General features: G+C 45.3%; 1 protein-coding gene across 9 annotated transcripts in view; it reads right to left on the bottom strand.

The window, feature by feature from the left end:
* Positions 1-12811, bottom strand: part of DMD (dystrophin) — a 3834938-nt gene that overhangs the window by 216882 nt on the left and 3605245 nt on the right. Inside the window, exon 1 of one of the 9 annotated variants that reach the window (XM_073550690.1) lies at positions 11185-11665. The exons of the other annotated variants lie outside the window; for them this stretch is intronic. Coding sequence (XP_073406791.1) covers positions 11185-11204 — 20 coding nt within the window. The 5' untranslated portion in view covers positions 11205-11665. Of the gene's footprint in view, positions 1-11184; positions 11666-12811 lie in introns of those variants that run through there. 9 annotated transcript variants of the gene reach the window in all.

The raw sequence follows: 12811 nt of genomic DNA on the forward strand, positions 1-12811 counted from the left end.
GTATGAGGTTCTGCAGCAGCTGAGGTGTGCAGTATGAAATTCTGCGGAACAGCATGAGGTTCTGCCCCCCCCCCCCCAGTTTTGATCCTGGCTACGCCCATAGTGTGAATGTAGCCTGAGGATCTAGGCTTTATCTTAGCCGAGATAAGTCATAGTGTGTATATATATATATATATATATATATATATATATATATATATATATATATATATATATATATATATATATACACACACACACACACATACACACACACACAGTACAGACCAAAAGTTTGGACACCTTCTCAATCAAAGCGTTTTCTTTATTTTCATGAATATGAAAATTGTATATTCACTGTGTAGGCATCAAAAATATGAATTAACACATGTGGAATTATATAATTAACAAAAAAGTGTGAAACAACTGAAAATATGTCTTATATTCTAGGTTCTTCAAAGTAGCCACCTTTTGCTTTGATTTCTGCTTTGCACACTTCTTGGCATTCTCTTGATGAGCTTCAAGAGGTAGTCACCGGAAATGGTTTTCTCCTCACAGGTGTGCCCTGTCAGGTTTAATAAGTGGGATTTCTGGCCTTATAAATGAGGTTGGGACCATCAGTTGTGTTGTGCAGAAGTCCGGTGGATACACAGCTGATAGTCCTACTGAATAGACTGTTAGAGTTTGTATTATGGCAAGAAAAAAGCAGCTGAGTAAAGAAAAACGAGTGGCCATCATTACTTTAAGAAATGAAGGTCAGTCAGTCCGAAAAATTGGGAAAACTTTGAAAGTGTCCCCAAATGCAGTGGCAAAAAACATCAAGCACTACAAAGAAACTGACTCACATGAGGACCGCCCCAGGAAAGGAAGACCAAGATTCACCTCTGCTGCGGAGGATAAGTTCATCCGAGTCACCAGCCTCAGAAATCGCAGGTTAACAGCAGCTCAGATTAGAAACCAGGTCAATGCCACACAGAGTTCTAGCAGCAGACACATCTCTACAACAACTGTTAAGAGGAGACTTTGTGCAGCAGGCCTTCATGGTAAAATAGCTGCTAGGAAACCACTGCTAAGGACAGGCAACAAGCAGAAGAGACTTGTTTGGGCTAAAGAACACAAGGAATGGACATTAGACCAGTGGAAATCTGTGCTTTGGTCTGATGAGTCCAAATTTGAGATCTTTGGTTCCAACCACCATGTCTTTGTGCGACGCAGAAAAGGTGAACGGATGGACTCTACATGCCTGGTTCCCACCGTGAAGCATGGAGGAGGAGGTGAGATGGTGTGGGGGTGCTTTGCTGGTGACACTGTTGGGGATTTATTCAAAATTGAAGGCATACTGAACCAGCATGGCTACCACAGCATCTTGCAGCGGCATGCTATTCCATCCGGTTTGTGTTTAGTTGGACCATCATTTATTTTTCAACAGGACAATGACCTCAAACACACCTCTAGGCTGTGTAAGGGCTATTTGACCAAGAAGGAGAGTGATGGGGGTGCTACGCCAGATGACCTGGCCTCCACAGACACCAGATCTGAACCCAATCGAGATGGTTAGGGGTGAGCTGGACCGCAGAGTGAAGGCAAAAGGGCCAACAAGTGCTAAGCATCTCTGGGAACTCCTTCAAGACTGTTGGAAGACCATTTCCAGTGACTACCTCTTGAAGCTCATCAAGAGAATGCCAAGAGTGAGCAAAGCAGTAAGCAAAGCAAAAGGTGGCTACTTTGAAGAACCTAGAATATAAGATATATTTTCAGTTGTTTCACACTTTTTTGTTAAGTATATAATTCCACATGTGTTAATTCATTGTTTTGATGCCTTCAGAATGAATCTACAATTTTCATAGTCATGAAAATAAAGAAAACTCTTTGAATGAGAAGGTGTGTCCAAACTTTGGTCTGTACCGTATGTATGTAATCGATATTATACAGTGTATTACATATTTACAATTTATTACAGTTTGTGTTCTAAAGTTGTATTCCAATAAATAGATATTATGTTCTATCTAAATATCTTGATTATTGGATCATAGAAATGATTAAATGTCTGATGTTCACATTGTACTACAATACATTTTTCACTTAAATATAAGCAATATATGTAGGAGTCGGAGTCTGAGTCGGTGGAAGGGAAATTGAGGAGTCGGAGTCGCAGGTTTGGCTTACCGACTCCACAGCCCTGAAAATAGTATTAATATTTTTTAATTTTATAAAAATATTAACAGAGCTCCAAGTGAACGATGAGAACGGGCAAGGCTTTATCTACAATATGTCCGTCTGTCTGCATGCAAATTTCTTGGGAGAGATATTTCAGGCAGCGTCTTTCAAGTCCATGACTTTCGATACTATGTAACTTTCTCCATCCAGTGGGAAATAACATCTAATGTTGGCGAGAGCCATGACAATAACCTTTCATCAATTAAAAAGAAAAAAAAACCTCCCCTAATAGCCAGATGGAAATCCAATGTCTAACATAGCAAATTCCAGAGTACGTCCCCTGGCAGGGCTCCCGCTGCGCTAATTGACAAGTGAAGAATTTAAAGTGTCGAAAATTATTCTGCGTGGACTGAACTGAGACTGGCAAACTTATGTCACAGAGAAAACAATTACACGTCCTCCAAGGGGGACGCGGCTGCTGTCTGCCACTGCAATGAAATCAGGTTTTTCAAGAGCCTAGTGGCTGATAACACAGAGGGCAGATTTTCTCGGGTACTTTATATGCACAACACAAGGAGGCTGCAGCTATTTCACTTCTGGTCTGAGAAGTACTGCCGCCGCTGCTTCCCCTGCACATCGGAGCTCAGAAAGTTATCATTAATTCCAAACACAATCTTGCAGCTTAAGAAAAGGTTAGACTCCAGTGAGAGTTCCTTTCCTAAGCTGCTTTGCCATTTTCAAAGGCCATTTAATTGTTAGCTTTGGGAATGGAAGGTGGGCTGCACCAAGGCAAGAGCGGGTTGCATTAAACCTGTAGCATAAACGCCAGCTCAGCATATAGCGGAGGCTGCACAACACCTTGGAACACTGACAATCCATAATTGGGACTTGATAAGAAGAAGGTAGTCATAGTGATTGGGAGAAAGAAGGAAAAAAAAAAAAAAGGTTTGATCTGGAGATCACACTGAGGGATTATTTCTTTCCTTGCAGTCATTTATTAAAGTGATGTGCCTAACTAGATTAAAATATCTGCAAACCTTTTTTTTTTTTGAAGCCCCGATAAGCAAGTCTACATCCTCATGCCGATAAAATGCACAAACCATCACATTACAGGAGAAAAAGAAGAGAGAGAAAAAGCAGGAGCAGATTGACATAGGAGTGTGAAATTGGTGGAGATGGGATCCACAAACAATGAGATCTGAAGGGTTTTTTTGACAGCACGGACACTTTCAGCTCTTCCAAATCAAGGGTACATTTTACAGTCCTTTAAACATAGGAGATTTTACTTGCCATAGGCACTGGTCTCAGATGAAACATTAAACACGTATCAGATTCTGCATCTTAAGAAAGCCTTGGATTTCACAGTCAAGAAAGTTGTCACAGAAGTATATAGTGAGGAAATACAAGGAAGGATTAAAGCCAAACTCCACTGAAAACCTAAGACGTTTTTCCATTATACACACGATAGCAGCTTAAGGGGGTTTCACGTGCTGGATTTTTTTGGTTGCATCTTAAAGTGAATCTGTCACCTCATTTTTCCGATATGAGATGCGGCCATCACCATCAGGGGCTGTAATGCTGTAGATAAGCCCCCGATGTAACCTGAAAGATGAGAAAAAAATAAAGAGTTAGATTATACTCACCCGGGGATCCGGTCCGATGGGTGTCGAGGTCAAGCGCCTCCCATCTTCTAGCGATGATGTCCTCCTCCTTACTTCTGCCGCGGCTCCTGCGCAGGCGTACTATATCTGCCCTGTTGAGGGCAGAGTACTGTAGTGCGCAGGCGCCAGGAAAGATAAGATAGGTCCACCACCTGCGCACTGCAGTACTTTACTCTTCCCTCAACAGGGAAGATAAAGTACGCCTGCGCAGGAGCAGCGGCAGAAGTAAGGAGGAGGACATCATCTCTAGAAGATGGGAGGCGGACCGGACCGCAACACCCATCGGACCAGACCACCGAATGAGTATAATGTAAGGGTCCCGTTACACATAACGAAGCTCCAGTGATCCCGACAATGATACGACCTGGTAAGGATCGCTGGTACGTCACTACATGGTCGCTAGTAAGCAGTCAAACAGGCAGATCTACTCAACAACGCAGCAACGATATGGCAATCTCTCGGCGGTCGTTGGGACCTTGTAACACAGCAGCTATTCTGACAACTCAGACCTCGATATGCGTGGTTCAACGAGGTCGCTCGTCGTTGTTATGGTGTCAAACACAGCGATGCATGTTGGCCAGCGGGACGCCAACGATCAAAAAATGGTCTAGGACATTCCAGCACGGTCAGTGATATCGCAGCGGGGGACGGGTCACCGCTATGTGTCACAAAACCTGTGGCGTTTCAGCGATCTCGCTATGTGTGACGGGGCCATAACTAGTTTTTATCTTTCAGGTTACATCGGGGGCTTATCTACAGCATTACAGAATGCTGTAGATAAGCCTCTGATGGCGGTGTCGGCAGCTCATATCAGAAAAATAGGTGACAGATTCCCTTTAAGACACTTTTTGTGGCAAAAATTGCTGCAGCTGTAATTCCCTAGGAAAATATAAAATACACTACGAGCAGGGTGTCCTTGTGGCTCCTTACCCACATTTTACAACACATGCTCGAAATGGCTGTTTTTCCTGAGCTACAAAAATCTTTTGTTCATTTTGACAGGAGGTGGGGACAGCGACGCCAGCGCTGATTGGTCACTGGAGTCACAAATCACAACAAGAGCATGAGAGTCCCGGGGTGAGCGAGTGCGACACTGCGAGAACGGCGCCAGCACAGGAGGGGAGAACAAGTACTGTTTTTTTCAGCAGTTTTTTTGTTTGTGTATTCAGATGTCAATGAAATAAGTCCGTGACCCCACGACTACGCACGGACTAGCCAGAAATACATGAAGCGGTCAGGCTCAGGTCGGAAAACCCATGGTCAGTCCGTGCACAGACATCTGAATGAGTCTTAATAGTTCAAGAAAAGTCTATGGTCCCAATTCAACATTGATGCTTCCACTATTTCCTAGAGTAATTTGCTGCTGTTTAATGGCGTTAGTATTTGCACCTTATCCTCTCTACGTTTTGCCCACTTTTAGGGTCTGTGCACACGTTGCGGATCCGCAGCAGATTCTTCGATGTCGTACAGTACCATTCTACCATCCTATGTAAAATAAAAAAAGCTGTGCACATGCTGCGGGATAATCCGCAGCAGAAACGCTGCGGGTTCATTTCCGCAGCATGTCAATTCTTTGTGCGGATTCCGCAGCGTTTTACACCTGATCCATTATAGGAATCTGCAGGTGTAAAAACGCAGGTGAAATCCGCACAAAATCTGCAGAAAATCCGCAGGAAATCTGCAGGTAAAAGGCAGGTCATTTTACCGCGGATTTAGCAAAATCCGCGCGGAAATATCCGCAATGGAATCCGCAACGTGTGCACATACCCTTAAGTTGTCTTTTTTTTACATTTTTTTCCTTGACAACTTTGCTTATCCAGATGTTTTAGATAGATTCATGAAATGCAACTTTTATCAAATGTTGCATTTTTTGGCGAGTCTCGCAGCAGTCCCCGCCTGCAGTAAGCTTTCTAGAGACATTTCAATTTTACACATTTTTACAACTTTTCAGAGGATTTGCATTTTGGTGCTGAAAAGTCACAAAAATCTGTTAACAAAAAAGAGAATTTTTCATTTTTTTGGGCTGAATTCATTAACCGCGCTCATCATTTTGCAGATTTTGGAGCAAAAACGTCAGCGCACACCACAAGACAAGAAAAGTGGCTTCAATGAATCGCAACTGATGAATTGGGCCCTATGTGATTTCATGTAAACTGCTACCCACAATGCACATATAACCACTGCAGGCTGCGTAGTTTTGAACCTAAGGGCTCGCTCACTCGAGCATGTATTCTCTCTTGTGAGAGAATCTGGCTAAGACTGGGGTCACACTTGCATGTGTAATGCGAGAAACTCGCGCGAGTCTCTCGCATCAATACCCGGCACTGCCGCCGGCACTCGGGACGAGTGTGCGGCTGCATAGAAATACATGCAGCTGCACACTCTGGTCGCGAGTGCCGGTGGCAGTGACGGGTATTGATGCATGAGTTTCTAGCATTACACACGCAAGTGTGACCTCGGCCTTATTATGCTATTGACCCTCAGATCAAACTCTGTCAGAGTGTGATCCGATTCTCTCGCATGAAAGAATCGCATAACAGGTACAGAAAAGACAAAGAAAGTAATTTCTCCATTGTCTTTAAATTGGACTGCACTCGGATGACATCCAAGCGCAGTCTTATGTTTTACACACACCCATAGACTAGTATGGGTGCGTGTGATCTGATCATCGGAGGCACTCACAGCATGTTAAGATTAGAGTTGAGTGAATTTGTTAGGGTCCTCGATTATTCAGCAAGTTGCAGCGCTTACCAAATAAGCTACAGCGGGAACCCAAAAACATGGAGCGCGCCGGCTGATCAGCTGATCGGCGCACTAGCTGCATGTGTCGCGGCTGTGTGACAGTCACAGCACATGTATGGAGAGCAATAAAGAAAATATGAATGGCAACTAGAGAAAACAAATCACCACTTTGGATAGAGCTATTTATCTGAACTTTTTGCAGTATAAGTATTCAGCTAATACACGGGCGCTTGCATAGAAACAAGAAATGTCCAGATCCTGGATCCGTAGAAGCGAGTAATCGTGAAACGGCCGTTGTCCGCCCTTCACTTCCCCCAGCTTTCCTTCCCAGTCCTGCTTGTCCTTCATTTGTCCATGGCACGTTTGTGAAATAAAGGACATGTAACCTTTCACTTCAGCCGGTGAGTGCTGCATTTTTTCTTTATGGAGTATCTGGACATGTATGGAGAGCCTGTGTGTTGTGACACAGCCAAGACACATGCAGCTGCGGTGCGGATCAGCCGGCGCGCTCCATGTATCTGTGTTCCCGCTGTAGCTTATTAGGTAAGCGCTATAGCTTGCCAAATAAGCGGGGACCCGAAAAAATTCGCTCACCTCTAGATAACAATGTACTCTCATGTGAATCGACGAGAAAAAAAAAAAAAAAATCGCAGATCGGCACTGCCCCACAGTATAACATTGCACAGAGTGCTACATTGGAGCGAACTCTAAAAAAAAAAAATGTATGTGGAATTGCAATTGTGAAGAATTGAGGCTCTTCTGCAGTAAACGCTCTGGAAATCTCCAGCAAGAACAAAAAAAAAAAAACAGGGTAACATTGCTAGAAGTAGATTGTGATTGCTATTTTTTTTTTGCTTGATTGTAACCTGAGAATGTAACCTCAAAAGTTTTCCTGATTTTTTTTTGTTTTTCCCCAGGGAAAAAGAAGCTTACAGGTGAGAATCAACTTTCCAATGTGTGGATAACCCCCCTAAACACAACTTTTTTTGATCCATGAGAATGGTGGGGGAAGGTACGTTGGAGTTTACCTGCAGTCACACTTTGATTTTTAGGCTGTATGCACACGCTGCAGATTGTCCTGCGCGGATTTGTCAAAAACCGCAGGTAAATCCGCAGGTCAAAAGACGGGTATAGCCACTCCATTATCCCATATACCGTAAATACTGAAGGCAGCTATACGTGTGGGGTGTAAATGTACCCTCAGATCATTCAGCACAATGCCCTTCACCCATTACATCGTTAATGCAGCAAAAACGCAAAAAAACAATATAAACTGACATTGTAAGTGACTACTAATCATATTACCGTGTTCAAAAAACATTTAAGGAGAGACTACCAACAATTCATTAGCTATAACACTAGGAGTGACATCTGCTCTTCGAAGAACCCAAATCACCAACCTGATGTATTTATCAGCCGGGCTACACATTCCTTATATATACCAAAAGTAAACAGGCTTTTGGAGTTCACTGGTGTGAACAGTCCCCTGCCCTAAAAGAAGCATCGTAAATGAGTAAAGCGCTAACGTTACCATAGCACACAGAATGGGTTAATCCCATGGACATGCTCCTTAGCGACAAAGCATCCAAGAAAATGTGCAGATTGACTAATCCAGCCTACAGGTCAGAATCGGCATAGCTCGCACAAAATAAGGATTTCGCTCCATTTTACTCCTAAATAATGAAGTTAATCAGGATTATCCACTATTCAGGACAGATCAGCGGGGATCTTAGCAAAGCTCTGTGATTAACCTTTGGTAATACAATGACATAAGAAAGATGGTCAAAGGACAGGACTCAAAAAGGACAAAAACAGAGAACACGGAAACGGAACAACGAAAAAAGGTAAAGTGTGCAGCTCCAGAACCCATCATAGGGAGTAACTGGGAAGTAAGACCAGCACGGGCTCATTACTAATCTTCCTCCAAGACTCATTTTTCAGGAGCTGAGTATATAAAATTAAGTTTAGATTTCCAAAAAGAAGAACATGTGTCCCCACTATTTCATTACGGAGTGTGAGGAGCGCTCTCTGTATAACTATGATACAGTTCCTGCATTCACCATGATACATTACGGGAAAATACAGTATAAACATTTAATAATATAATAACAACGGCTCATAGTATTGGGAAATATAAGATCTCTGTATTAGTAAACGGCCCACCACGTGCCCACAGATCCCCGGACCACTATTTCAGCACCCTCCCTATGTAGTGTAGAACAAAGCTCAGCCTGGAGCCTTCAGGAACGCTAAACGCCACTACATTTCCCGCACCAGAAAGAAAATCCAAAGACTTTACTGTCCCACAAAGCTGACCTAGTTTTAAATCCTCAATCTCAGTCTGAATAATCAAACAACCTGGCACCCATCTGTATCTAGATCTCCTCTATTTGCACAGTTGTAAAAAGATATTGCTCTAGGAGGGAAGAAATAAAATAAATTACCATATTTTATGTCAGCCCAGTCACCGTAGTGACAAATGGAGAACCAGAGGTACAGCTATGGGGGAAAGGCAGGTACTGACCCGGATGGCTGAGAACAAGAACCCCGACTTTAGAGGATTTCTGCCTGCTTGCATATACATAGCTGGATTGTAAATACGTGCAGTCAGTCGGTTGAAATCCAGGGATCAGGCTCATCTTAGGAGAACTTTAGTTTTAATGCATGATGCAGAAAACCAATAAAAGGGGCTTAGGTAAATATTGAGATTGGGAAACACTGTGTAAAATGAGCCTGAGCCCAGTGCAAAGGTCAGCGGTGAGTAAGAAAGAAATATACTAGAACACAAGTGGTTACTTTCTCAAGGAAGACACAGGTAATAATTACATGTTACTGTGTCTTTAACACAGAGCCCCAGTCCTAAAATCCCGCCACCCAGTGTTACCAAAACGTAGAAGGTAAATGTATGAGGAGCAGCGGCAAAAGCGACCGCGCCAGGTGCAGCGGCAAAAGTGACAGCGCCGGGTGCAGCGGCAAAAGCGACCGCGCCGGGTGCAGCGGCAAAAGCATCTGATGCAACTGCATCCGGGTACAGTGGCAAAAGCACCAGATACAACTGCGCCAGGTGCAGCGTCAAAAGTGACCGCGCCAGGTGAAGCGACGCCAGGTGCAGCGGCAAAAGCATCAGATGCAACTGCGTCCGGGTACAGCAGCAAAAGTGACTGCACCGGGTGCAGCGGCAAAAGAATCAGATGCAACTGCACTAGGTGCAGCGACAAGTGTGACTGCCCCGGGTGCAGCGGCAAAAGAATCAGATGCAACTGCACTAGGTGCAGCGACAAGTGTGACTGCCCCGGGTGCAGCGGCAAAAGAATCAGATGCAACTGCACTAGGTGCAGCGACAAGTGTGACTGCCCCGGGTGCAGCGGCAAAAGAATCAGATGCAACTGCACTAGGTGCAGCGACAAATGTGACTGCCCCGGGTGCAGCGGCAAAAGCAACTGTGGCAGGTATACAGATCAGAAATAATCCTGATATCAAAATTTTGGTCCTACATAGGACTGCAGCCATTCAGTTCTTGATATAAAGCATTCTGTTGTACGCGGATTATGAGATGGCACACCTCCCAGGACATTCAGCTCTGCTACATCTGTATGTTCTGAACTACTTCATTATGGAAATGAATGAACATTTCAGGAACAGACACAGATCTCGGAGCGGACGGTGCTTAGCTGTCACCTCTGTGGAGTAAATAGCACGTGGTGCTAATATAATAATACATTTATATAGCGCCAACATATTCCGCAGCACTTTACAGTTTGCACACATTATCACCGCTGTCCCCATTAGGACTCACACTCTAAATTCCCTATCGGTATGTCTTTGGAATGTGGGAGGAAACCGGAGAACCCGGAGGAAACCCAAACACGGTGAGAACATATAAACTCCTGGCAGATGTTGTCCTTGGTGGGATGTGAACCCCGGACCCCAGCACTGGGGTATATAAGGAATAGTCCCGGCTATCAGGGTAGGGCCAATGGTGCGGGGTCACTGCAGCCCACCATGCAGGTAGGGGTCCTCAGGCAGGATATTTAGGGGCAGCAGCTTGTCAGGGTCTCCCCACAGGCGGGAGGGTGTAACAGTAGTCACCAGATACTGTAGGGGACGATGAAAGGGAACCCTGCACATGTGATGGGAGCTCCCACCAGCGCTGGAAGGAACAACTTCCAGAACACTTGTTGGGATTTCGCCCCCCATTCACCACAGAAAATAAAGGGACGTGCACGGCGGTGGGCTCCGACAAGAAAGCCGGCAGGAAGTTGACCTTTTCAGAAGTGTGAATGGAGCCGTGGAAGGGGGAGGGCAGCACAACTAAGGTGGTCAGTCACCCACTGGGCAGCGCGGGAACCCTGCGGACCTACAGGATGGAGCAGAGCTGCGCTTCTGTGAGGGCAGCAGAGCCGGGTTTGGCATGTGGCACAGCTGCAGGTAACAGACCCACCACCAGATGCACTGCTGTGTCCTCCTCTACCACCGAGCTGCATCCAGCCCCAGAACAATGGACGGGGTCTGTGCATGCAGAAGCCTCCTCCAGGCACAGCAGCCCCCCGGATCCCGGTGCTAGCAGGCTGCACAAAGTTTCCCAGCATTGCTCCATCCCTCCGGCTCTGCTGCATCTGTGGGAACCAAGCCGGCTCTCACTTACCCTTTGAGCAGCTCCCTCATGGCTGGGAGAAGTGCGGCTCTGGAGGAGGAGGAGGTGAAGTTCCGGCTCACACGGACCGGGAGACGGCAGCTCGCACTGCAGTGATCGCAGCCACTACACCAGCTGAGGAGGAGGAGGAGTACGGGAGGAGTACGGAGGAGGCCGCCTGCAGGCTAGACGGGGCGGGACTGCCAGTAACCCTTTCTGCACACCAGGGAATGAAGGCAAGAAGGGCTCTGGCTAGTGACTGCCCGTGTAGGTGCTGTGCCAGGCATCAGCCCAAGCACTTTACCTCTGATACTTGTCCATATCAGTGCCATGCCTCCTCCCTGCTGATGCCAGTGTCTATGCCTAGAACTATTAAAAGTTATGCAGTTTAGGTGACCACTGATCTACCAGTGAGTCACTAGTAAGTGTCCATCTCCCCTTTCTGAGACATTTGTATGGCTTGGACTGGCCTATTGGGGAACAGATGAATCCCCTGGTGGGCCGCTTATGTGGGCAGCAGTTGGCACATGACTGTATTGACAAAGCAGCTTCTCATTGTCCATTGACAAAGCATCAGTGCATCATTATATGGAGGCAGAGGAGATTTTGTGAATGAGGGTAATGTAACATTTGCATGTAGCTAGGGGTCCCCAGGGCCAGTTATTGGTGGGCCCTTGGATTCCCAGTCCAACAGGGCCTAGGGCACTTTACGAAAAATAAGTGGGTTCTGGATTGCGGTTTGGGCACTCTGTATAGAAGGTTCGCCATCACTGCCCTAGAGCCACTTTGGGCCAGGCTGAACTCCAGGTTGGGTTCTGAATGGAATTCTAGACATCCTGCCATATGCACCCACACTGAGATCAGTCATCCTAGTGAAGGATCGCTCTCCACCTGCTGTGATGGCAGCACTAATGACCACCACCAGGTTGGACCAGGATGAACCCCAATACATTTTATGCCGGGCACCCTTATCTGTATGATCGTATTGGAAACCAAAATCATTAAACCTCTGAAAATAAGATTTATTGAAATCAATAAAGTGTGGCCACCAAAACATGGAGTTGCCTGCTCCTCACCATAAATCTTACTCCAGTTAGGAACTGTAGTAAGGTTTGTGGTCTAAGGAGCACCAACTCTCGTGAATTGGATGAGCGAGGTTCTTGACACCCCGTCCTATTCCAGCTACTCCCAATTTATCATAGCTGGGCGAAAATGGTGTGAAAATGACAAAAGTCGCTAAATTTTCAAGCAGCCTTATGTTGCGCAAAAAAAAGTTTTGACTTTTTAATGCTTTTACACCAGTTTTCAGGATTAAAAGCTTTGATGAACTGGGGCCTATGTGTCCATTTTACCATCAGTGTGGCAAATTATTTTCTGTCATGCAGAAAAAAAAATGGTGAATTGTGTGAGGAATTAAAACTCAGGTTGAAAACTGTGGGTTACGCAGAGTGGCCTACAGACATGCCCCCACAGAATACTGTGATCCACACCCATTTGGTAATATCATAAAAATTATCTTTTTGACCTGATGACAGGTCCTCTTTAAGATATGAATGAGAAACTAGTAAAATCAGAAACCACCATAAGTGTTGATGGTCTGGCTGCCATTTATCCTCTTCACACCTATTAAACCTGTTGA

This window comes from Dendrobates tinctorius, unplaced genomic scaffold (assembly GCF_039654945.1).
Source record: "Dendrobates tinctorius isolate UK_male_01 unplaced genomic scaffold, ASM3965494v1 ptg000166l, whole genome shotgun sequence".
In the NCBI taxonomy this organism is placed as follows: domain Eukaryota; kingdom Metazoa; phylum Chordata; class Amphibia; order Anura; family Dendrobatidae; genus Dendrobates; species Dendrobates tinctorius.